Source organism: Bos taurus, chromosome 7 (assembly GCF_002263795.3).
Source record: "Bos taurus isolate L1 Dominette 01449 registration number 42190680 breed Hereford chromosome 7, ARS-UCD2.0, whole genome shotgun sequence".
Taxonomy (NCBI): domain Eukaryota; kingdom Metazoa; phylum Chordata; class Mammalia; order Artiodactyla; family Bovidae; genus Bos; species Bos taurus.
Genome location: NC_037334.1, coordinates 66,084,837 through 66,108,271, shown reverse-complemented (window position 1 = coordinate 66,108,271; position 23,435 = coordinate 66,084,837). Strand labels below are relative to the sequence as shown.

Genomic DNA, 23,435 nt, shown 5'->3' with positions numbered 1-23,435 from the left:
AAGTACTGGAGTTTCAGCTTTAGCATCATTCCTCCCAAAGAAATCCCAGGGCTGATCTCCTTCAGAATGGACTGGTTGGATCTCCTTGCAGTCCAAGAGACCCTCAAGAGTCTTCTCCAACACCACAGTTCAAAAGCATCAATTCTTCGGCGCTCAGCCTTCTTCACAGTCCAACTCTCACATCTATATATGACCACAGGAAAAACCATAGCCTGACTAGACGAACCTTTGTTGGCAAAGTAATGTCTCTGCTTTTGAATATGCTATCTAGGTTGGTCATAACTTTCCTTCCAAGGAGTAAGCATCACAAAAGGTCTAAAAGGATTAGGAAAACAGACCGTGAACCAAGCCAACTAACCTGGGAGGACTTCAGTTTTCTCAAAACAAAAATAAGTATCACTAGGGCACAGGCTTGTAAAGACCACTAGACATTGTATGAAAGTTCTTTTAAAGAACTCAAAGTATCAAGATGCTAGTCACTCAGTGGTATCTGACTCTTTGCGACCCCATGGACTGTAGCCTGCCAGGTTCCCCTGTCCATGGAATTCTCCAGGCAAGAACACTGGAGTGGGTTGCCATTCCCTTCTCCATGGGGTCTTCTAAACCCTGGGATCGAACCCAGGTCTCCTGCATTGCAGACAAATTCTTTACTGTCTGAGCCACCAGGGAAGCCCACTATGTATAATATAAGCCACAAGGATATATTGTACAGCACAGGCAATATGGCCAATATTTTATAATAACTTTCAGTTCAGTTCAGTCGTGTCTGACTCTTTGCGACCCCGTGGACTGCAGCAGGCCAGGCCTCCCTGTTCATCACCAACTCCTGGAGTTTACTCAAACTCATGTCCATTGAGTCAGTGATGCCATCCAACCATCGCATTATCTCATCCTCTGTCGGCTGTCCCTTTCTCCTCCCGCCTTCAGTCTTTCCCAGCATCAGGGTCTTTTCCAAGGAGTCAGCTCTTCACATCAGGTGGCCAAAATATTGGAATTTCAGCTTCAGCATCAGTCCTTCCAATAAATATTTAGGACTGATTTCCTTTAGGATGGACTGGTTGGATCTCCTTGCAGTCCAAGGGACTCTCAAGAGTCTTCTCCAACACCACAGTTCAAAAGCATCAATTCTTCGGCCCTCAGCTTTCTTTATAGTCCAACTCTCACATCCATAGGTGACTACTGGAAAAACCATAGCTTTCACTAGATGGACTTTGTTAGCAAAATAATGTCTCTGCTTTTCAATATGCTGTCTAGGTTGGTCATGACTTTTCTTCCAAGGAGTAAGCATCTTTTAATTTCATGGCTGCAGTGAAAAAAATAAAATAAAAGTCTGCAAAAAAAAAAAAAGTCTGCCACTGTTTCCACTGTTTCTCCATCTCTTTGCCATGAAGTGATGGGACCAGATGCCATGATCTTAGTTTTCTAAATGTTGAGCTTTAGGCCAACTTTTTCACTCTCCTCTTTCACTTTCATCAAGAGACTCTACTGTTCTTCTTCACTTTCTGCCACAAGGGTTGTGTCATCTGCATATCTGAGGTTATTGATATTTCTCCCAGCAATCTTGATTCCAGCTTGTGCTTCATCCAGCCCAGTGTTTCTCATGATGTACTCTGCATAGAAGTTCAATAAGCAGGGAGACAATATACAGCCTTGATGTACTCCTTTTCCTATTTGGAACCAGTCTGTTGTTCCATGTCCAGTTCTAACTGTTGCTTCCTGACCTGCATATAGGTTTCTCAAGAGGCAGGTCAGGTGGTCTGGTATTCCCATCTCTTTCAGAATTTTCCACAGTTTATTGTGATCCACACAGTCAAAGGCTTTGGCATAGTCAATAAAGCAGAAATAGATGCTTTTCTGGAACTCTCTTGCTTTTTCGATAATCCAGCAGATGTTGGCAATTTGATCTCTGTTCCCCTTTTCTAAAACCAGATTGAACATCTGGAAGTTCACAGTTCACATATTGTTGAAGCCTGGCTTAGAGAATTTTGAACATTACTAGCATGTGAGATGAGTACAATTGTGCAGTAGTTTGAGCATTCTTTAGCATTGCCTTTCTTAGGGATTGGAATGAAAACTGACCTTTTCCAGTCCTGTGGCCACTGCTGAGTTTTCCAAATTTGCTGGCATATTGAGTGCAACACTTCCACAGGATCATCTTTTAGGATTTGAAATAGCTCAACTGGAATTCCCTCACCTCCACTAGCTTTGTTCGTAGTGATGCTTCCTAAGCCCCACTTGACTTCACATTCCAGGATGTCTGGCTCTAGGTCCGTGATCACATGATCATGATTATCTGGGTCGTGAAGATCATGGAGTTAATCTTCAAAAATTGTTAATCACTGTTATACACTTGAAATTACTATTGTAAATCCACTACACTTCAATAAATAAATAAAAAGAAGGAACAAACGGTTCAAATACTAAGTATAATGCTAATCTTCAGGTTTACCTCCAAGAGTTAAGAGTTGATGTTCAGCAGGCACTAGCTACTATACATAGCCAGCAGGCATTTCACTAAATCTCATGTACTCCTCACAGCTAGATCCAACCCAACAAGATCTGGATCATGATCTTACTTCTTCAGCTGAGAAAAAAGATTTATGACAGGTTAAAGTCCCTGAGATAATAACTGGTAAAAACAGTGGTCAACCTAGGGAAAAAGATTTATAATAGGTTAAAGTCTCCCACATAATAACTGGCAAAAACAGGGGTCAATCGAGGGGGAAAAGATTTATGATAGGCCAAAATCTCTCAAATAACTGGTAAAAACAACAGTGGCTAAAAACCATCTAGGCTTCAGTGCCACCAAAATTTAGTGTTCCTTCCCACATCCAAATAAGTAAGTTATATATATACATATAAAATTTCTTTTCAGTAGCATAGATAGTTCAGGTTTCCTTTGCTACATATTCAAGAGTTGAAGATACCCAATGCAAACAAGCAATACAAAGAAGAATAAGTGCATAAACGGAGCATTTTAGGCTGTTTGAGGTGGAAGGAAACTGGTTCTTTTTTCTCCACAGCATTTAACACTGTTCCTTCATAGAGTTGGTACTTAATCACATCAAAAGAGGGTTACTCTATTCTGCTTCTCCTTGAGTATCAAAACCCAGAGCTAGAATTTCCACCCAGTTACAAAAACCCTTGTTTTTGATTTCTGATTAGAATTTTTACTTTTCTTAGTTGGCTTCTTGTAGATACTTTTAAAGCATCTCCAGAGCTAGCACGGCAGAGAATAAACTAGCAGGACGGGGAGGTGACTCCATCAGTCTAACCTCTTAATTAACTTTCTTTGCTGTCGTTAATGAGAATACCTAACCTCTGGGCTGGGCTTCGTCGGTGGCTCAGACGGTAAAGAATCCGCCTGCAATGGAGAAACCTGGGTTGGATTCCTGAGTTGGGAAGATCCCCTGGAGGGGGGCTTGACAACTCACTCCAGTATTCTTGCCTGGAGATTTCCATGGACAGAGGAGCCTGGCGGGCTGCACACTCCACGGGGTTGCAAGGAGTCGGACACGACTGAGCGACTAAGCACACAGCACAACCTCTGCCTAACTAGGCTCCAGCCGTACCAGACCCTCCAGGAGGAGCTGGGAAGCCGACGGCAACCCGGGGCCCCGCCTCTCCCAGGTTCGAGGCGGCAGGAGTCGAGCGCGCCGTGAGGTCTGGACCTTCGCGCGCGCCGTAGCGGCGGGCTCCGAGTTAACCCCGCCCCCTCCCCGGATCCAGCGTGGGGCTACGAACGGTCTGCCCCAGTGGTTGCTTCCTTCACCCCTGGTTGCCGGTGATTATGGGACAGGAACCGCGCACGTTGCCGCCCTCCCCTAACTGGTACTGCTCCCGATGCAGCGATGCCGTGCCCGGGGGCCTCTTCGGCTTCGCGGCGCGGACTTCGGTCTTCCTTGTCCGCGTGGGCCCGGGCGCGGACGCGATCCCAGGGACGCCCCCATTTCGAGGTAAGTCCCCACCTCTTGACCCCAACCTACCTGCACTAACTGCGTTCCCCGAGGGCGCCAGGAGGGCGTGTCTAGCCACCCCACCCCGCCATAGATGGGGAAACTGAGGCTCGGGCAGAGAGAAGGGTCTGTTCATAGTCGTCTAAACTGAGTTGTGTCCGGGTCTCCAAGGCTGAGCTCTACACCACGCTGTGGCTGAGCGGTCCCGCCTCCTGGCTCTCTCAGCGTGCATCCGCTAACTAAAAAGTTATCCGTGTGTCTTTCCAGGTATTTATAACGCCTAGGCCTTGCTTTCTACAGCTCCAGGCCCTAAGCGAGATTCTGCAAATATATGATACTCACTTCTGTAAGATAAATGACTTGAGCCGAATGCTTCCAGGCTCCAGCTAGGTTTTGGTTATGCCTTGGGATACGGCAAGCCAGATACTTCCTAAAGACTTATAGCCAGATCTAAATACAAATCCTTTTTACATTCATTGGAGCTGCTCCTCAGCCTGAGAACTAGGCACATCAAGCGATATGAACGTATTTTACAGTTAAAAAAACTGAGTCCCAAGGAGATAAAACGACTTGTCTGAAGTCAGATGGCAAAGCCAATATCTGCACTTGAGGTTTCTAATTGTGGGTTTCTGGATATTTTTGTTATTCCATGGAATAAGTGAGGCCGCAATCACCAACAACAGTAAAGATGCTGGCAGGAATCTTAGATAGCTCTTTAACCTGCAGCCTGGTTTTGCTTGAAGTCATAGGCGAGTTGGTGGGACACACGGAAAAGGTGTCTGGCTTCACGTTCTGTCATCACCCGGGTCAATACAACCTCTGCGCCACCAGCTCCGATGATGGGACTGTGAAAATCTGGGATGTAGGGACAAAAACAGTTGTGACGGAACATGCACTCCATCAGGTACCATGACTTACTGGTTTCTCAGACTATGAATATGTATCTGTGTCAGAGTTCTCCTGCTTCAAGTATAGTTTTGCTAGCTCCTCTGTGCTAAGTTAACTTTTATAATTTTAAAAATATAGAAACATTATTATAAATATATATTAAACATTAAATGTATAATAAAATTGATATAATATATAGATAAGGTAACTTTTATAATTGTGTTTGTTCATTAGATCAGAAGGTATATATTGTAAAGGTACTTCAAAAATTTTTGGAAGGAAATACATATAAATCAGAGGTCAACAAACTGCACTGCTGCCTGCTTTTGCAAATTGTTTCACTGGGATGCAGTCACAGCCGTTCATTTTAGTATTGCCTACAATTTTAACTCCTGCCACTTGCAGGCTACAATGGCAGGATTGAGAGTTAAAACAGAGACAGTATGGCCCACACAATCTAACATATTTACTCTCTGGCTCTTTACACGAAAAAGACTCCTGATATAAACTGTGAGTGAAACTTATTTTGAAACTAGATGGTTAATTGATATACCTGCCTAGAAAATAGAGAAAAGAACTCAGTTAATCTTAGGAAGAATTTTGCATTAATCTACAAAGGAAGAAAAAAATTTAATCATTCTTAGCCTGAATTCTCCTATCATTTGATTATAATATAATATTGCTGTATGGGTGGTCCTAACAGTATTTATTAAGTACCTATAATATGCCTAGCATTATACAGATTAAAAACTAAGTGAAAATTAAGCAATAACAAATGAGAAGCAAATATATCTTTCCTTTGTTTTAAAGCATACAATATCAGCATTGCATTGGTCTCCTCGAGTAAAGGATCTGATAGTATCTGGAGATGAAAAAGGAGTAGTTTTCTGTTACTGGCTTAACAGAAATGACAGCCAGCACCTCTTTATAGAACCTAGGACAATTTTCTGTCTTACTTGCTCGCCTCATCATGAAGATTTAGTAGCCATTGGGTGAGTACTGTGCCATCTGCACTAATAATTTATTTTTGTGATGTTATTTTGTATTTTCTTTACCTTCTCCTATCCCTTTATTCCTCACAGGAAACAATTTACAGGTATTAACCACTCTCCCTGCACCCCTAGTATCATTATTCCTGTGACCTTCAGCTCCTCACTGTATTTTTGTTTCCCTGGTTTCTGTGATACTGTACTTTCCTTATTCTTCATACCTGACTTCTTCAGTGAATCTCCAAATGTCAGAAATGTCCTCTTTCACCTTTTACTCCTCTGTACTTACCCTTGGTTTTATTAATAACATTTATTCCCATAGGCTCAAATGACTCAGCTCTGCTCTGATTCTCAGCTCTTCCACTCAATTGGGAAAGCAGTGTGGCATTGGGATCCGTCTCCCCTGTGATCATCAAGGTTGTCTTCACATGAGCTGCCTCAGTAGGCAGTCCTCTCTCCCTTACTGCTCCATTTACTTCTCTCTCAAAGATGTCCATTCTGTCTAGTTTAAAGATGAGACATAAGCATAAGCATCTAAGAGGAGAAAGTCCAACAGGAGAGAATTCAAGACACTTGGAGGTGGGGTAGATAGATACACATGGAGACAACTTTTCCACAAACTCTGTTGCAACAATGTCCATGTAGACATGAAGCCAGAGGAGGTATATGGGGGTCAAGGGAGCATTAAATGGAAGATAACAAAGGCATGTTTCTATGCTGATGGAAATGAGGCAGAAGAGGGGGAGTCTGTCGCACGGGTGAACAGTGATGAATACAGGAGTGATAATGAGAAGTCAAGAGGGAATTGGCTCCAGACACAAGTAAAAGGAACCAGCTGAGAATGTGGAAATAGGTGTAAGTGGTTTCACAGATCTGCTTGGAAGAGAAGGGTGTTTCAATCTGATGGCTTCTGATTTTTTGTGAGGCACAAGTCAAGTTCAGAGTGGGGCAGGAGCTGGATGCAGGAAGAGGGTATGAAGAGTCATCTCAGAGAACAGGAAAATGAACTTTCTGATGGGAATTGCAGGTCCCGTGGTCCTGGTTGAGTGTCAAGCCGAGGATCATGATCATGAATTTTAAGTAAACTACTCAAACTGATTGAGAAAGGAGGTGGTTGGATTCAATCAGGTTTGGGGTTTTGTGGAGTAAATACCCCTGAGAAAAAGGGGGAACAAAGGAGATAAGGATTTTATTTAAGGAGTGATTATAATGATGGATCATGAATCTGCTCTGCATGCAGGGATGAACAGGAAGACAGGTGTGCATGAGTAACACTGAAAATGGGAAGGGTCTGTGATCGGAGGTCTCCATGAAATGGGAGCGTTGTGGTGAGGGTCCAAGAGACAGAGCAGAAAGGGTGGTAGGCAGGGGTCAGAGAAGGGTAAATCAAACTGACCTTGAAAGATGAGCAGAAATTCACAAGAAGAGGTGAGTCTTTCAAACAGTCAAACAGGATTGAATCAAAATGATTTGTTTCTAAATGCTCTTCAAAACAGTGATTAGTCTCTGAAGTCTTGATTGAAATTACAAAATAGCTTGATCACATGTCTGTTGTTAGGTTACATAACTTGATGGTTTTCAAAGTCTGTATCTTCAAAGATTTGATATATTCTATGATTTTATTTTTTTTAATAAAGTTGTAATTGGGAAAAAATATTTTTTTAATAAAGAGAGAAATAGAGCTGTAGGATTATCTAGTGTATAGGAAAACAGGTATGCCCACTATGGAGACCAATTTTGCACTTTCTAGTAAAGCAAAAATGTGACTAACATTCTGGCAGTTCTGTTACTAGACATCAAACCTGAAATTGTCTTAAGTGTGTGATAAGATTATTAAGATTATTATATATTTTAAAATCTTATAATAATAAGATTATTAATAGCATTTTATGTTTGTAACAGTAAAAAAAAAAGTGAGAGCCTTTCAAAAGGAAAATGAGTAACTAAACTTGAAGTATATTCATACACTGGAATACTATGCAATAGTATAAATGACTGATCAGGGACTAGAGTTACATGTGTCAACATGGATGACTCACAAAAAGAATGAGTGGGAAAAAGCAAGCTACAGAAAAATAAACAACATGTTACCATTTATATGAAGCTTTTAAATGTACAAAGTAATTTTGTATCTTATTTAGGAATATATATATACAAAGGAAGTCTAGAACTGATGTAACACAAGATTCAGGAATAGCAGTTTACCTCTGTGGAAGACAGGGAGAAAATTTTGATTGGGATGAGATATACAGAGGATTTCAACTGTACTGCAAAGTTGTTTTTTTTTTTTCCCCTTAAGCTAGAGAGTAGATATTTCTTTATTGTGTCTGAAATACTTCATCATTTAAAGAAAAAAACTATTAGAATTTCTCAATTTCTTCTAAATTAAAAAAAAATGAGTCTTGAAATACCCAGATCTACAGGTTAGAATTCTGCAGCTTTTGTTAGAAAAGTAAGATCACTTGTAAAAGTAAAAAGATATTTTTAGTGTATTAGGACAAATTCATTTCCAGTTAGGGGGATTGCTGGCCCCTTTCAGGACTACTTTTCTTTCACGTTTCCCTCGAGCATAAGCATGCTCTGCTGTCGACCTTCATGCTGGGCAACATGCATAGTATAACATAGTATCAGGAATTTGGCCATTTGATCAAAATATGAAATAAGTATACTTCGGAAAAAGGACACAACAAAAGTATTCCTGCTCTCTTTCCTCCCTCCCCTCAATGCACTTAACTTGTAGAAATGCACAATAACTCCTGAGCCAAAAGTTTCCTAGAAAGACAGTCTGTATTTTTTAGCAATATTTCTAACCTTGTTTTTTAGCTACAAGGATGGCATAGTGGTTATAATTGACATCAGCAAGAAAGGAGAAGTTATGCACAGGCTTCGAGGCCACGATGATGAGATCCATTCCATAGCCTGGTGTCCCCTGTCGGGTGAAGACTGTTTATCCATAAATCAAGAGGAAAATTCAGGTAGAGATGATTTAAGAGGGTTCAGTACTCTTTAGACCCAAAGAACCAAGTGGGTAGAATAGTGTCATTTGAATTACATTTAAAACTAGATTTTACAGATCAAATCTATGAAAATGATAGTTACAGGAACCCTTGCAAACTAGTTTTTTCTTTAATGAGTGCATTTTTAATGCAAATTAAAAACAAAATTACCATCTCTATCCTAGAAGAACCTGAAATGCCCAATGGGAAAGTTATAACACAAACTCCAGTAACAAAAGGCTGCTACTTAGCCACTGGGAGCAAAGACCAGACCATTCGGATCTGGAGCTGCTCTAGAGGCCGAGGTAAGACTAATATTTGACATTTCCCTTGTGATATAACTTCTATCAATCCAGTAAAAGCTTTTTTACTAAAAAAAAAAAAAAAAAAAAAGCGTTTTTACTGTCTTATTATCCTGAGTGTGTGTCTTGACTGTCCATGGAACTTCTTTTAATCTGCAGGGGTGATGACTTTGAAACTGCCCTTTCTTAAAAGAAGAGGAGGGGGTGTAGACCCAACTGTTAAAGAGCGCCTTTGGTTGACACTCCATTGGCCCAAGGATCAGCCAACTCAGCTGGTATCCAGCTGTTTTGGGTAAGTTTTTTTTTTTTTTGGTCATGCTCTCTAACACATTTTGTTTTCCTCTCTGGTCTCAGGAATTCCTAGGCTTCTCTTTCTAGACACAGAAGATGTAGACAGCAGTGGCTAAGAAGCCCATTATATTAATATATAATAATGGCCCATTGTATTATGATGGGCCATTTGTAATGGAAAAGTCATGGAATTAATACCTGTGCTGTCTAAAAAGAGTTATGAAAAGATCAAATAAGTACAGCCTGCTTGTTAAGTGTGGACTCTAAAGTCAGGCAGATTTCAGAATCAGTCTATTACTTACCGGCTATTCATAAGCAAGATCCTTCACTTTTCTGAGCTTCAGTGACTTCACATGAATAAAGGGGCGGTTATAGTGTTTCCTTTCTCTTAGGATGATTATGACCATTCGTTAAGCAAAATTTATCGAGCACCTGTTTCTAGTTGCTTGCGATGACAAGTGAATTTAACAGACAAGGTCCCTGCTTTTAAATGAGGTAATACAGGTAGAGCATATAGGAATCTCCCAAAGTGTTAGTAGTGATGCTACTACCCACCCTGCTCCAAAGCAGACATATATCTTAAAGCCTTTGTGGTTATGCAAATTATGGTGGCATTTTATAATTAAAGCTATTAGGAAAATCTGTTCAGAAGGTAGTCTAGTACATTTGCATGGTTCAAAAAGCATGAAAGGATATAATAAAGCTCCTTTTTAAAAATTTTAGCCACACCATGTAGCTTGCAGGATCTCAGTTCCCTGACCAAATCAGGCAACTACAGCGAAAGCAGAGTCCTAACTACTAGACCACCAGCGAACTCCAGAGCTCCCTTTCCACCTATGTCTTCTCTGCTTGGTTCTCCTCACCATAGGCAATAATTTCTTTTGGTTTTGCATCTGTTTTAGAATATGTAATTTGTCCCTCCTTAAAGGAACAATGAACAGAAAGTGTTTTGCAGCTGAGGGCCCACACTCTGGCCCAAAACCACTTGTTTTCAGATTGCTCATGAAAGAGAACTGCTACTTGTTTTTCTTCACAGAGGTGAACTGCTGCTATGGGATCTCACTCAGTCTTGGAGACGGAAATATACCCTCTTTAGTGGTTCATCAGAAGGGCAAAATCATTCAAGGATTGTGTTTAATTTATGTCCTCTGCAAACTGAAGATGACAAACAGCTGCTGCTTTCCATATCAATGGACAGAGATGTAAGAACAGCTTATTTTGCATTCAATACTGTATATTGGTGATTTATGACTTAGATAGGATTAGAGGACTTTTTCAAACTATCATCAGTTCTCACACCTCACCTCGCCCCCAGGTTCCAATTTCAAAGTTACTATTTCTGACTAGCATTAAATACATTAGCAGTAGAGAAGTAAAGGGAAGGGGAGGAACAACCAAGATGTCTTTTTGTTAAAGCAGATACGATAAGGAAGAGATGTGTGCATGGAAGGATGTGAGAGGTCATTATGGTTTAGCTTTAAAATATCCTTGTCTATATAGTTTAGGTAGCAGAATCATCTGCTCTTGGCAGAGTCTCTGTAAGAGAGAATTGGCTTTATCTAAGTAACCTCACTGTTTTTCAGTAATCAAAGCTTGTTTGATAGACTTTGTTTTCTCCCAAGTCACTGTGTTAATAAATAAACAAGTGAAGATTAAAAACTTAGCACTCCTCTTCCAATGGATATGATAACGTATTTTGCTTTTTGAGATAAACTGTGATTCTTCCACTGTCCTGAGACCATCGTCATCTTTTTTCTTTCTTTTTTTTTTTTTTTTTGAGTTTACCAAATGAGATTATCGATGCTATAATACTGTGGAAAGGCCACTGGACTCTGGGAAACAGGAAGGCTGAGTTCTAGTTTATTGTGTGCCTTCAATTCACTTGGCATCTTAGGGAATAAATGTATTCCAAGATCCCTTTGAGCTCTACAGTTTACTGCTTTTTTTTTTTTTTCTAATTTCTACTGGAATAGTTAAGTTACATTCTCCTGCTGCACTCATTGAGCCCATTCTGTCTGAAATGATTGTTTTCCTGTTTCTCTGATCTTCATTAAGACCCTAACCCTTAACCTTTTCAGGTAAAATGTTGGGACATGGCCACTCTGGAGTGCTGCTGGAGCCTGCCTTCCCTCGGTGGGTTTGCCTACAGTCTGGCTTTCTCTCCTGTGGACACAGGCTGCTTAGCGATAGGCGTCGGGGATGGCATGATCCGCGTATGGAATACACTCTCCATAAAGAACAACTATGATGTGAAACATTTTTGGCAAGGTGTCAAGTCCAAGGTTACAGCGGTAAGGATGCGTTCTTTGAACTTGCCATACACTGTTTTCAAATAACTAATTCTCTCTTAGAGAATACCTATTCACACAAATGAACTCTATAGGGAATTTATACTTCAAGAGTATTTTTGATGCAATTTGAAACTGGGAAAGCACAGGGACCCTCCCTAACCAAACGCATTACCTCCTAATTCAGAAATTTAGCTTTGTTTTATAAAATTAAGTCACCTTGTTTTCTAATAGTAAGAAATTTAAAATAACCTGGATGTGTGTGCATTCATAGGAGGTACATTAAATTATAATATAACCACATGGGGAATAATAATGTTTGTGATTCTAAAAAAACCCACAGTACAGAAGTGAGGAAAGCAAAAATGTTTTCTTTTCCACCCTTGAGTCTATTCTCCCGCGTCCATAATCCAAAGAACCACTGTTGATATATCTTTCCAAGCTTTGTTAATTAATAATAGAACCATATTTTCTAAATTGTTCTGGAATCTTTTACTCCCCACCCAACAATCTATCACGCACATCATTTAAACATTTGATCCTATTTTTGTTTTTTAATTATATATGAAGTTTACTCACAAAAAATTTCTAGAAAGATACAGAGCTCACAGTGGGGTGTTTTGGATAGTGAAATTACAAGTGACTTTATTTTTAATACTATTTCTCTTTTAAATAATGAGAATTTGTTACTTTTAAAATTAGAAAACACCAAGAGCAAGAAATTTTTTCAGTTGAACGATAAAGTATAACCTAATGAATCCCTTAACAGTGCCCCTTTCTTCATATTTCTTTGTAGCTGTGCTGGCACCCGACCAAGGAAGGCTGCTTAGCTTTTGGAACTGATGATGGAAAAGTGGGATTGTACGACACCTACTCCAACAAGTAAGAAATAGATGATCTTTATTTAACCCATTGACCAAAATGTTAGTGAGTTCATTTTGAGTTCATAGACCCAGATGTTTATCATAGTAAGACTGGGAAGCATCTTTAAGATTCTGACTCTGAGACTGGGGCTTAGAACTCAGAATTTTATTTTTAAAACATTTTTTCAGGTGATAGTGATGGTTCAGCCCATCTGACCTGTGAATACTACTGAAGTTTTTTTTTTGTTTTTTTGTTTTTTTGTTTTTTTCAGGAAAACATTTGCTTTTGTTTTCCCTCAACATTTTTTTTACAAAAGTTTTCAGGCATCCAAGAATGTTAAGTTATACATAGGGGCTTCCCTGGTGGCTCAGATGGTAAAGAATCTGCTTGCAATGCAGGAGACCCAGGTTTGATCCCTGAATTGGGAAGATCCCCTGGAGAACGGAATGGCTACCCACTATAGTATTTGGACAGAGAAGCATGGTGGGCTAGTCTATAGGGTTGCAAAGAGTCAGACACAACTGAATGACTGATATTTATATGGACTTCCCTGGTGGCTAAGACCATAAAGAATCTGCCTGTAATGTGGGAGACCCGGGTTTGATCCCTGGTTGGGAAGATCCCCTGGAGAAGGAAATGGCTACCACTCCAGTATTGTTGAGTGTAGAATTCCATGGACAGAGGAGCCTGGCGGCCTGCAGTCCATGAGGTTACAAAGGGTTAGACAGGACTGAGCGGCTAACACTTTCACTTTCAAGAATGTTAAAAGCTTAGAATAAAGAACATCTCTGTTTGTTCCATCTTGAGTTACCAGTTGTTAACATTTTGCCATACTTTTGGTACACATAACAAAAATTAGCAGTAATCCATAATATGATATAATATCCTGTGCGTATACAAATTTCCTCAGTTGAGCCAAAAATGTTTTTCTAGCAATTTTTTTTAAAACCTTTTTTCAATCAGAGGTCACACATTGTATTTTTTTATGTCTCTTTAGTCTCTTATTATAGAATAGTCCCCCACTTCTTTCCATAACATTGCCTTTTCAATTTGAAGATTGCAGGTAAGTTGTTTTCTAGCATATTCTACATTTTGGACTTGTGTAGTTAATTCTTTGTGGTGACTTATAATTCAGTTCACTCTTTCCTGTATTTCCTATATTCCTTGTCTGCCCTGTATTGCCTATAAACTTTCTAGAACAGCACTGTGTCTTTAGTCACAGGTGGCTACTGAAGTGTGCTAAGTGTAGAACACACTTGAGAGTTCAAAAAAGGAAAGAATGTAAGATGCGTCAATATTTATTTTAATTATATTTTAAAAGGTAGTACTTTTTATATACTGAGCTAATTCCTAAAATTGAATTTCACTTGTTTCTGGTACTTCTGTTAACATGGCTACTAGAAAGCTTTAAGTTGCAGACAAGGCTTGTATTTATGGCTCACAGTATAAATCTATTGGACACAGCTATTCTGAGCACTTGATTAGATTCCAAACCTGCACTGTTCAGTTTGGTAGCCACTGGCCACGTGTGGCTACTTATGCTTAAAGTAATTGAAATTAAATAAAATTAGAGATTGAGCTCCTAGTCACATGTGCCACATTGCCAGTGATCAAGGGCCATATCTCGCTAAGGGCTACTTTATTGGACAGCACTGTTCTATGCCAGGGATTAGAAAACAGTGGCTCATGAGCTAAGAAAGTGCTTAGTCCCTCAGTTGTATCTGACTCTTTGTGATCCCATGAACTGTAGCCTGCCAGGCTCCTCTGACCATGGGATTTCTCAGGCAAGAATACTGGAGTGGGTTGCCATTTCCTCCTCCAAGGGATCTTCCCAACCCAGGGATCAAATGAAGGGTCTCCTTCACTGCAGGCGGATTCTTTACCATCTGAGCCACCAGGGAAGCCCATGAGTTAAAGAATAGTTTATCTTTTAAATATCAATGAAAAAGAATCAAGAATATTTCACCATGTGTGAAAAGTAAATAAAATTCAAGTTTCTCTGTCTGTTAAGTTTTATTAGAGCCCTGCCACACTCATTTCATTACATCTTATCCTCAGATAAGCGCTCAGAATAGCTGTGTCCAATAGATTTATACTGTGAGCCATAAATACAAGCCCTGTCTGCAACTTAAAGCTTTCTAGTAGCCATGTTAACAAAAGTATCAGAAACAAGTGAAATTCAATTTTAGGAATTAGCTCAGTATATAATCTGAGGATATATCTGCTTGTGTGCTACGCAGCAAAGTGGATATTGTGACAAAAACTGCTTGACTCACAAAGTCTGAAGCACTGACTACCTGGCCCTTTACAGAAAAAGTTTGCCTACTCCTGTTCTAGATCATTTGCACCTAATTGAGAATCATTCATTATACTGTAGAGCTCACCTTTTCATGTGCCAATTCTTTAGGTACTTGTGTATAACCTGTTGTTTATTGTTTAATCACTAAGTCATATCTGACTTTTTGCAACCCTACGGACTGTAGCCCACCAGGCTCCTCTTGGGATTTCCCAAGCAAGAATACTGAGTGGGTATTCCCTTCTCCAGGGGATCTTCCCAAGCCAGGGATTGAACCTATATCTCCTGCATTGGCAGGCAGATTCTTTACCAGTGAAGCACCAGGGAAGACCCTATGTATAACTTACACACAGTTAAATGTTTTTCTCCATTTTTAATCTTTTTTTTTAAAGGCTACACTATTTCAAAGAAGTACTTAACAAAATAAAATTATATATCAATTTAAATAGCTTTGTGTCAGTACAAAATTACTAATTCTAGTAAATTACTATCTTTTGGTTATTATAAGCTGAATATTCAAACTGATAGCAGCAAAGGTATATAGTAGGAGGAAGGACGTTACTGTAGATATATTGCTAGGTATTCAGCCAGAAACACTTATTCTATTTCCTTTAGCCAAAGAAAATTTGGTTTATTGTCTAGACTGATCATGATAAATGTGTCAGATACATGGAAATAAAGAAGTCAACAGCTCATTCAGTCACAGATACTGGAATTCTAAAATCACACACAGAGTACAGTATATGTTAAAGGTAATAACTGCACTGCCCTGTCTGGACACATCACATATCATTAATCAACCACAACCTTCAAAAATACCCTGAAGAGCAAGATTTCTTTTTTAAAAAATAAATAAAAACCAAAAACTCAAACTACCGTATGACCCAGCAATTTCACTTCTCGAGATATATCCAAAAAAAACAAAAACACTCATTCTAAAAGATACATGCACCCCAGTCTTCAAAGCAGCATTATTTACCATTGCCAAGGTATGGGAGTAACCTAAATGTCCATCAACAGATGAAAGGATAAAAAAGATGTGTGTGTACACACACTCACAGGAATGCTACTCAGCCAGAAAACAATGAAATTTCACCATTTGCAGCAACGTGGATGGATGTAAAGGACGTTATGCTAAGTGAAATAAGTCAGACAGAAAAACACAAGTACTGTATGATATCACTTATATATGGACTCTAAAAAATACAACCAACTACTGAATATAACAAAAAAGCAGCAGACTCACAGATACATAGAACAAACTAGTGGTTACCAATGGGGGGAGGGGTGGATTATAGAGAGGGAGGAGGGGAAGGTATAAACTTCTGGGTGTAAGGCTCAAGGGTGTATTGTATAACATGGGGAATATACCCAGCATTTTATAATAACTAAATGGAAAATAATCTTAAAAAATTGTAAAACATTAAAGAAATTTTTTTAATAAAAACCATTATTAGGTAGAAAGGATGGAAGAAATGAATGTTTGTGAAGAATAAAAATACTAATCCAGAAGAAAAAAACTTTAAAACCTATCTACTCTGAAATCTTGGGAAGTCCCTGGCTGTCCAGTGGTTAGGACTGCAGGCTGCTACTGCAGGAGGCATAGGTTCAATCCTCGGTCCAGGATCCTGCAAGCTGCTTAGAACAGCCAAAAATAAATAAATTAAGCCTTAGTTTGAGAATGTGATGTTAATGACAGGGTAAGCAAAAATGATTCTAGTCTTTTACTAGAATATAAGTTGGAGATATTTGCATAGTGATAAGATATGCGTAGTAGTAACCTTAGTTCTGGGCTGAACAGTTTGCATTTTCTGTCTTGTCCTGTTTTTCTCAAGTTGTGATAGCCTTTACTTTTGTATATAACTACAGTAATATTAGAATATTTGACTTTTAAGTGAAGTGAGAAGCTCAGGAATAGATAGGGAAAATGACCCTAAACTGGCCAGTTAAGGGATATTAATAACTTTTTTCTAGATAAAGTATGTTTGGGACCTTTTTTTTAGTTGCTCTTATTACATGGTATATTATTTAAATGTTTGCTTCTTTACAATCAGTTATTTGGAGAAGGGTACTGTTATTTTTCTTTAATATCAGCAACTAAGTTTGTAACAGGCAACTTTTTAAAAGAAGATGGTCTCTCTTCCACTGTACCTCTTTAAATCTTTCTGTTTATAATTCCCCTTCCCCCCAGACCTCCACAGATTTCCAGCACGTATCACAAGAAGACTGTGTACTCGTTAGCCTGGGGACCACCAGTACCCGCCATGGCACTAGGTAAGTGTCTGGATCATTCTCTAACAAACATAAGAGTATTCTCTTTCAACTTAATCCTAGGATATTCAACCTGGAAAAAGTCATAAACATTCTAGTACAGTAACTCCTTATGCAGGCTGCTATGTCCCTGGGGTCCGTGAGGGCAGTTGTAACAGGTGATCAGTTAGAAACCATTCACCTAGGATAAGCCTCTCCAAATTATAGTATTTGGTCTCTCTGAGCTGAATTTTTTTATTGTGAATACAGTTTTCTCACGCTAGGTCCTGATACCTAATATACTAATAATTTTCACTAAAATTTGCTATCACCTTTTAATTTTATCAGAATTATAATGTTGGGAATTCCTTGGCAGTCCAGTAGTGAGGACTGCACGCTCTCAATGCCAAGTGTCCAGGTTCAGTCCCTGGCTGGGTAACTAAGATCCCACAAGCCACTCGCTGTGGCCAAAAAAATGAACATTTAATTTAAAAAAATTTTTTAAGAATTATAATGTTAAGGATCATCTGTTTCAACCTACAGTTAAAGCAGGGTTAAAATTTCTCAGATGATCTCCTGTTGCCTGTGAATACATTCTGACCCTTTTCTAGCCCCTCAGTCTTGCCTTTCTTATTCCTACAATGGTAGGTCTTGCAGAATTTGTAAATCGAATGTGTTCAGGAAAATCTTTAGTAGTCTTTTCTTCAGCATCTATAGTGGAACATCTGTATATCTGCATAACTGCAGTGTAAGTCATCAGAACTCAAGCAGCATTGTAGTTGTAGTTCATTCATTCATTTAGCAAATGCTGATCCTTGATTTGTGCCCAACAGTTCTACAGTAGTGAAAATAAAACTTGTCCTTACAAGAACCCAGCAGAACCACTGTTTACTTCCTAAAATAAACAGGAAAGTTACTGTAACACCAAAGAAATCATTGCTTTGAGAATAGCTTCTTACATTTAGTCATAGGAAGTCCTGCCGCTTCATATATTTAAATGCCAGACAGTACTTATTTCTGTAAGAGAAGATAAATTCCCCAAAACTTTGATAACATGTCTTCTGATCCCAGCTTTGGCACCCCTACTATTTTGAGTGGCAGAAGATAAAACATGTCACAGTATAATATGGTCATATTACAGCAACAAACAGTTAAGCTGGTTAAGTACAAAACTGGTAAGTTTTCTTTTCTTATTCCATGTAGGAGAAGGAGACAGACCTTCCCTCACTTTATACAGTTGTGGAGGAGAAGGGATTGTCTTACAGCACAACCCTTGGAAGCTTAGTGGAGAGGCCTTTGACATCAATAAACTCATCAGGGACACCAATTCAATCAAAGTAAGTTCTTGTGATTTGAAGTCCTCTCATGATCTCTGTTTTATCTTCTCATCTTGCATGATAAATGCCATTATGTGAGGTATCCATTATGCTGTCAGATTTCAGGCTTCTCTCAGTTGCAATGGCTATTTATTATAAACTTTCAGATCTTGAATATAAAGCATCCTTTTCACACCTGCCACTTTCTCCAGAGGGAGGTGTTTGTAAAAATTACTTTATAATATGTTATCCAAGTACAACGATGAGGTATTTTGCTCAAAACAGAATTATCATTTTGGTTTTTTAGTGAAATAATTACAGATTTATACAAAAGCTGCAAAAATAATGCAAATAATTTCCTTATATCCTTCACCCAGATTTCCATGTTTAATCACATTTTCTTTACCATTGTATCAATATATCTGTATGCCAGAACTGTCTTTTTAAGTGAAACCATAAATGTTGAATTTTCCTTACTCTTTCAAATGAGCATTTTTTACTTTTGCTCATTATTTCTGTATGGCTATTTTTGTTATAAAAATAATATTTAATCATAAATTGAATTGTTTTTATTGGCTATATTCCTTCATGTTTTAAATGTTATCTGAACATTCAACAATGAGTAAAAGAGGCAAAATTCCTGTTCTAACAAGCTTTTAGTTTTGTAAGACTTAAATAATATAGATCAGAAGTTCACATAAGGAATTTGGGCCGGTAATGGAAATTTAGAGTCCCTTTATATGAGTGGTAGCTAAAGAAGCTGTGGGCACGTATGAAGTGGTCTGTGGAGAGACAAGTAAGAAAAGAAGAGGGCCCAGGCAGCCTTGGGGGAACAAAGGAACTGTTCTCTAATAAAAACAGAAGAGAAAAAAAAAATTCTGGAAAAGAAACAGAAAAGATGGGAAGAGAAGGGTGGCGTATATGCCTTCTTTTAAGGAGATGACAGCCCCCATGTTATCGAAGCCAGTGGACATGTTTCATGGCTTACTGTGGGATAAAAATCATTTTAATTAAGTTCATTTCACAAGGTTAGACACTGCAAACATTTAATATTCACTGGCCTGTCTTTTGTCCCAGTTAGGAAATCATATTTAGAATACTTGTTCTTAGTAACTCTTTGGTAAATTATGTAGATTATTTATAAGAATGGCTGTTGTAATTAGAACATTTTTAAACTAGGGTTTGGTTTTTTTTTCCCCTCACACTGTCATCATTGATTTGTAAGCTGTGTGGCAAGAACAATGTTTTAGTCGAGATTGATTTGTTTTGCTTTTCTAGTACAAATTGCCTGTACACACAGAGATCAGCTGGAAAGCAGATGGCAAAATCATGGCTCTTGGCAATGAAGATGGGTATGTGTTTGTTTCTTTAAAAAAAAAAACTTTGTAATTGCACATATATTTGATCACAAGCTAGTGCCATCTGTAATGTTAGTTGGGAAAGCCTAGCTGTATTTGATATTCTTACTTATCCCTGATATCCTTAAATAACTCAGGAGCTCTCTGCATTATTGAGAACTGCAAAATAAATAAAATATTTATAGCTCAAAGAGAATGTTTGCCTACTCTTGTTTTGGCTGTAGTATGCTTCAAAGAATGCTTATCTCCAGAATTAAGTTCCCTAAATCTCCCTTCATTCTTTTTAAAGGGAAAAAAAAAAAGCAGAAACGCTTTTTAGGTCTTACTATATCCTTTCCAATGTTTTGTTTTGGTTTGGTTTTTTAGGGTGTTTTGCTTTGTTTTGCCCTTTCCAATGTTGATCACAGTAACGTGGTTACTATTTCAGCCATTGGCTTATTAATTCTTCTTTTAGTTTTTCCCTGGTACCATTTATTATTTTTAGAGCATGATAAATACAACTTTCCAGAGGTTATTGAGATTTATTAAAGCTGCTAAAAGAACTGCCTTTTGTACCTGATTTTTTGTAAGAGAGTAACCTCTGCAGTTTAGATAGGGTTATCCTATTCTATTTCACCTTTCTTTGACTGATGGAATGAGGGCGATACCTGCTTGCACTGAACTGTAATTTGAGCATCCTTTCTTATCTTGGTGTGTTTCTTATTCCAGATCAATAGAAATATTCAAGCTTCCTAACTTGAAACTGATCTGCAGCATCCAGCAGCATCATAAGCTTGTGAATACCATTAGCTGGCATCATGAGCATGGCAGCCAGCCAGAACTGAGCTATCTGATGGCCTCTGGATCCAACAATGCAGTCATTTATGTGCACAACCTGCAGACTGTCATAGGTGACTTTGGTTTCTTTCCATACTGGGGGTGGTATATGTGTTCAGCTACTTTTTGTTCCAGTCTTTGTACATTTTCCGTTTTTTTTTTTTGGTATTAAACACTACTCTTACTATTTTTCTGCTTTCAAAACTAATGTATTCACCTTATTTAAGACACAACAAAAATTTCAAACATGACAATACATGTTAACTTAGAAAGTGAAGTACCTCCCTTATTCCCATCCCTCATTAATAAACATCGCTGTTTCCTCCAAATTTTCTAAAGTATAGTTATTGCCAAGTCACTCTCCAAAAGATGGCGCCAATTTATATTCTCGTCCTTCAGTGTTTGAGTATGACACGAACAACACACATCCCATCCCATGCATGACTGCATCTAATTCTTACAATCCTGAGACTAGATTTTGTTATCTTATTTTCCTAATTGAGGCTCAGAGGGGTTAGCTCACTTCCATGCGTCCCACAGCTCATATATGATAGAGCCCAGATTCAGTCCCACACTAATTGCAGCATCTGCATGTGTTCTGGTAACTACTGGTCCCTGCCTAGCAAGTTGATCTTTTTCATATTTTCATACAACTTATTCCTTAACAAGGCTGAAACTTCTCTGAACTTCCTTAGCACCTAGAAGAAACAGTAAGTGGTCACATTAAAAAAAAAGGCTTTTTAATGTGAAAGAAGTATAATTACTTTTTTTCTGAATATGAAGAAAAAAACAAACACATAACCCATCTTCATTGCCAAGAGCTATAATTTTTGTTTTTTAATATGCTTTTGTTTCTTTTGCCTGAAGAGACAAATCCAAAATAATACTGCTATCATTTATGTCAAAGAGTTCCTTTCTAAGAATTCTAAGGTTTCCAGTTTTACATTGGGGTCTTTAATCCATCATGAGTTTATTTTTTTATATGGTGTGAAAAAATGTTTTAATCTCATTCTTTCACAGGTAGCTGTCCAGTTTTTCCAGCATCACTTACAGAAGTACATTAACTTAATTCTTAGAAGCAGTGCAGATCTTTGTCTACTGAAATACTATCATCCTCGTTTGTTTCTTATTTCATATCTACTGAATAACAGAAAAAGGGAAAAAATGACCAGGAAAAACTTCATTTTATTTTTATCTTCTTATATTTAAATAATTCACACTTAGAGGAAAGTTGCAAAAATAGTATGAAGGACTACCATATACCTTTTCACAGATTCAACAACTTATAACCTTTTGTTGTATTTGCTTTGTGCTGTGGTGTATATTTTCCAAAGTGTTTGTGTTGCACGTGTCATGCTGCCATATTCCTTAATATGTGTGTATTTTATAAGAATAATGATATTCCCTTATATAACCACAATTCCATTATTCAGTTAATTTAATATAATAGTTTGATCTACCATGCTTATTCTAGTATTGTCAGTTGATCCAATATTGTCCTTTATATCTCTCAGCCTTTTTTGTTTTTTCATCTTGATTTTTTTTTTTTTTTTTTTTTGAAAAATACCAGCTGGTTATTTTGTAGATGTGTCCTGAATTTGGTCTCATATATTTTTATGACTAGATTCAGGTCACACATTTTTAACTATACATGATAATACATCCTTCTTGGTATCACATCCTAAAGGCATTACTTTCATTTTGATGGCTTTTAGAAAGAATGATAGCTAACACTTCTTACAGTAAGCCCATGTGGCAGGCACTGTGGATATGCCTACGCTCTTAACAACTAAACAGTGTTGCCCAATGAAAATCATGTAGAAAGCATGTGGTAAAATATTGACTCTTGCCATGTTAATTAAAACCCTCCTTTATGTCTTTTTGTTGTTGTTATTGGTACCAATGACATCATCCCCTGTCTTTTAGAGAGCAATCCTCAATCTCCAGTGACCATTACAGAGCCCTACCGGACCCTGTCAGGGCACACAGCCAAGATCACCAGTCTGGCATGGAGCCCACATCATGATGGAAGGCTGGTATCTGCTTCCTATGATGGTACAGCTCAGGTACTATTGCATCCTTGATTCTGTGGGTTCTTCACTGCTGCTGCTGCTAAGTCACTTCAGTCGTGTCCGACTCTGTGTGACCCCATGGACGGCAGCCCATCAGGCTCCCCCATCCCTGGGATTCTCCAGGCAAGAACACTGGAGTGGGTTGCCATTTCCTTCTCCAATGCATGAGAGTGAAAAGTGAAAGTGAAGTCGCTCAGTCATGTCTGACTCTTAGCAACCCCATGGACTGCAGCCTACCAGGCTTCTCCGTCCATGGGATTTTCCAGGCAAGAGTACTAGAGTGGGGTGCCATTGCCTTCTCCGGGTTCTTCACTACGTACTCTAATTGAAACTCTTTCTTCTTCTCCCCTGCGATTTTTCTGAGCTCTCAGTTCAGTTCGGTTCAGTCACTCAGTCGTGTTCAACTCTTTGCGACCCCATGAAACGCAGCACGCCAGGCCTCCCTGTCCATCACCAACTCCCGGAGTCCACCCAAACCCATGTCCTAGACATTTTATTAAACATATCGGGGCCCTTGGCAGGGTAAATGTGGGTTTTTTTGTAACTTAGGTGAAAGAGAATATTGATAGGAACTAGCTAAACTGATGTTTTTAAAGATTTCACTTTGACCTACTGTCAGTATGATAAACTAAAGTTGATGTGAAAAGTACGCCTCCCATTCTGTTCTATCACAGAATGGTGACTATAAATCATGAAAAAAATACTTCTAATAATAACTCGGTAGCTCACATCTTCAAGTTCTCAAAAATAAAG

At 38.6% G+C, this 23,435-nt stretch overlaps 1 protein-coding gene across 2 annotated transcripts in view; it reads left to right on the top strand.

The window, feature by feature from the left end:
- The first annotated feature begins 3,721 nt into the window (after window positions 1–3,721).
- The window catches only part of GEMIN5 (gem nuclear organelle associated protein 5), a 39,902-nt gene continuing 20,188 nt past the window's right edge, over window positions 3,722–23,435 (top strand). For both annotated transcript variants that reach the window (XM_010807536.4, XM_010807535.4), the window contains exons 1-14: window positions 3,722–3,956; window positions 4,700–4,860; window positions 5,655–5,836; window positions 8,657–8,808; window positions 9,015–9,134; window positions 9,291–9,423; window positions 10,459–10,624; window positions 11,501–11,713; window positions 12,507–12,592; window positions 17,062–17,144; window positions 18,324–18,457; window positions 19,715–19,788; window positions 20,503–20,684; window positions 22,537–22,676. In XM_010807536.4, the coding sequence (XP_010805838.2) occupies window positions 3,791–3,956; window positions 4,700–4,860; window positions 5,655–5,836; window positions 8,657–8,808; window positions 9,015–9,134; window positions 9,291–9,423; window positions 10,459–10,624; window positions 11,501–11,713; window positions 12,507–12,592; window positions 17,062–17,144; window positions 18,324–18,457; window positions 19,715–19,788; window positions 20,503–20,684; window positions 22,537–22,676 (1,992 nt within the window). In that variant the 5' untranslated portion in view covers window positions 3,722–3,790. The remainder of the gene's footprint in view (window positions 3,957–4,699; window positions 4,861–5,654; window positions 5,837–8,656; window positions 8,809–9,014; window positions 9,135–9,290; window positions 9,424–10,458; window positions 10,625–11,500; window positions 11,714–12,506; window positions 12,593–17,061; window positions 17,145–18,323; window positions 18,458–19,714; window positions 19,789–20,502; window positions 20,685–22,536; window positions 22,677–23,435) is intronic.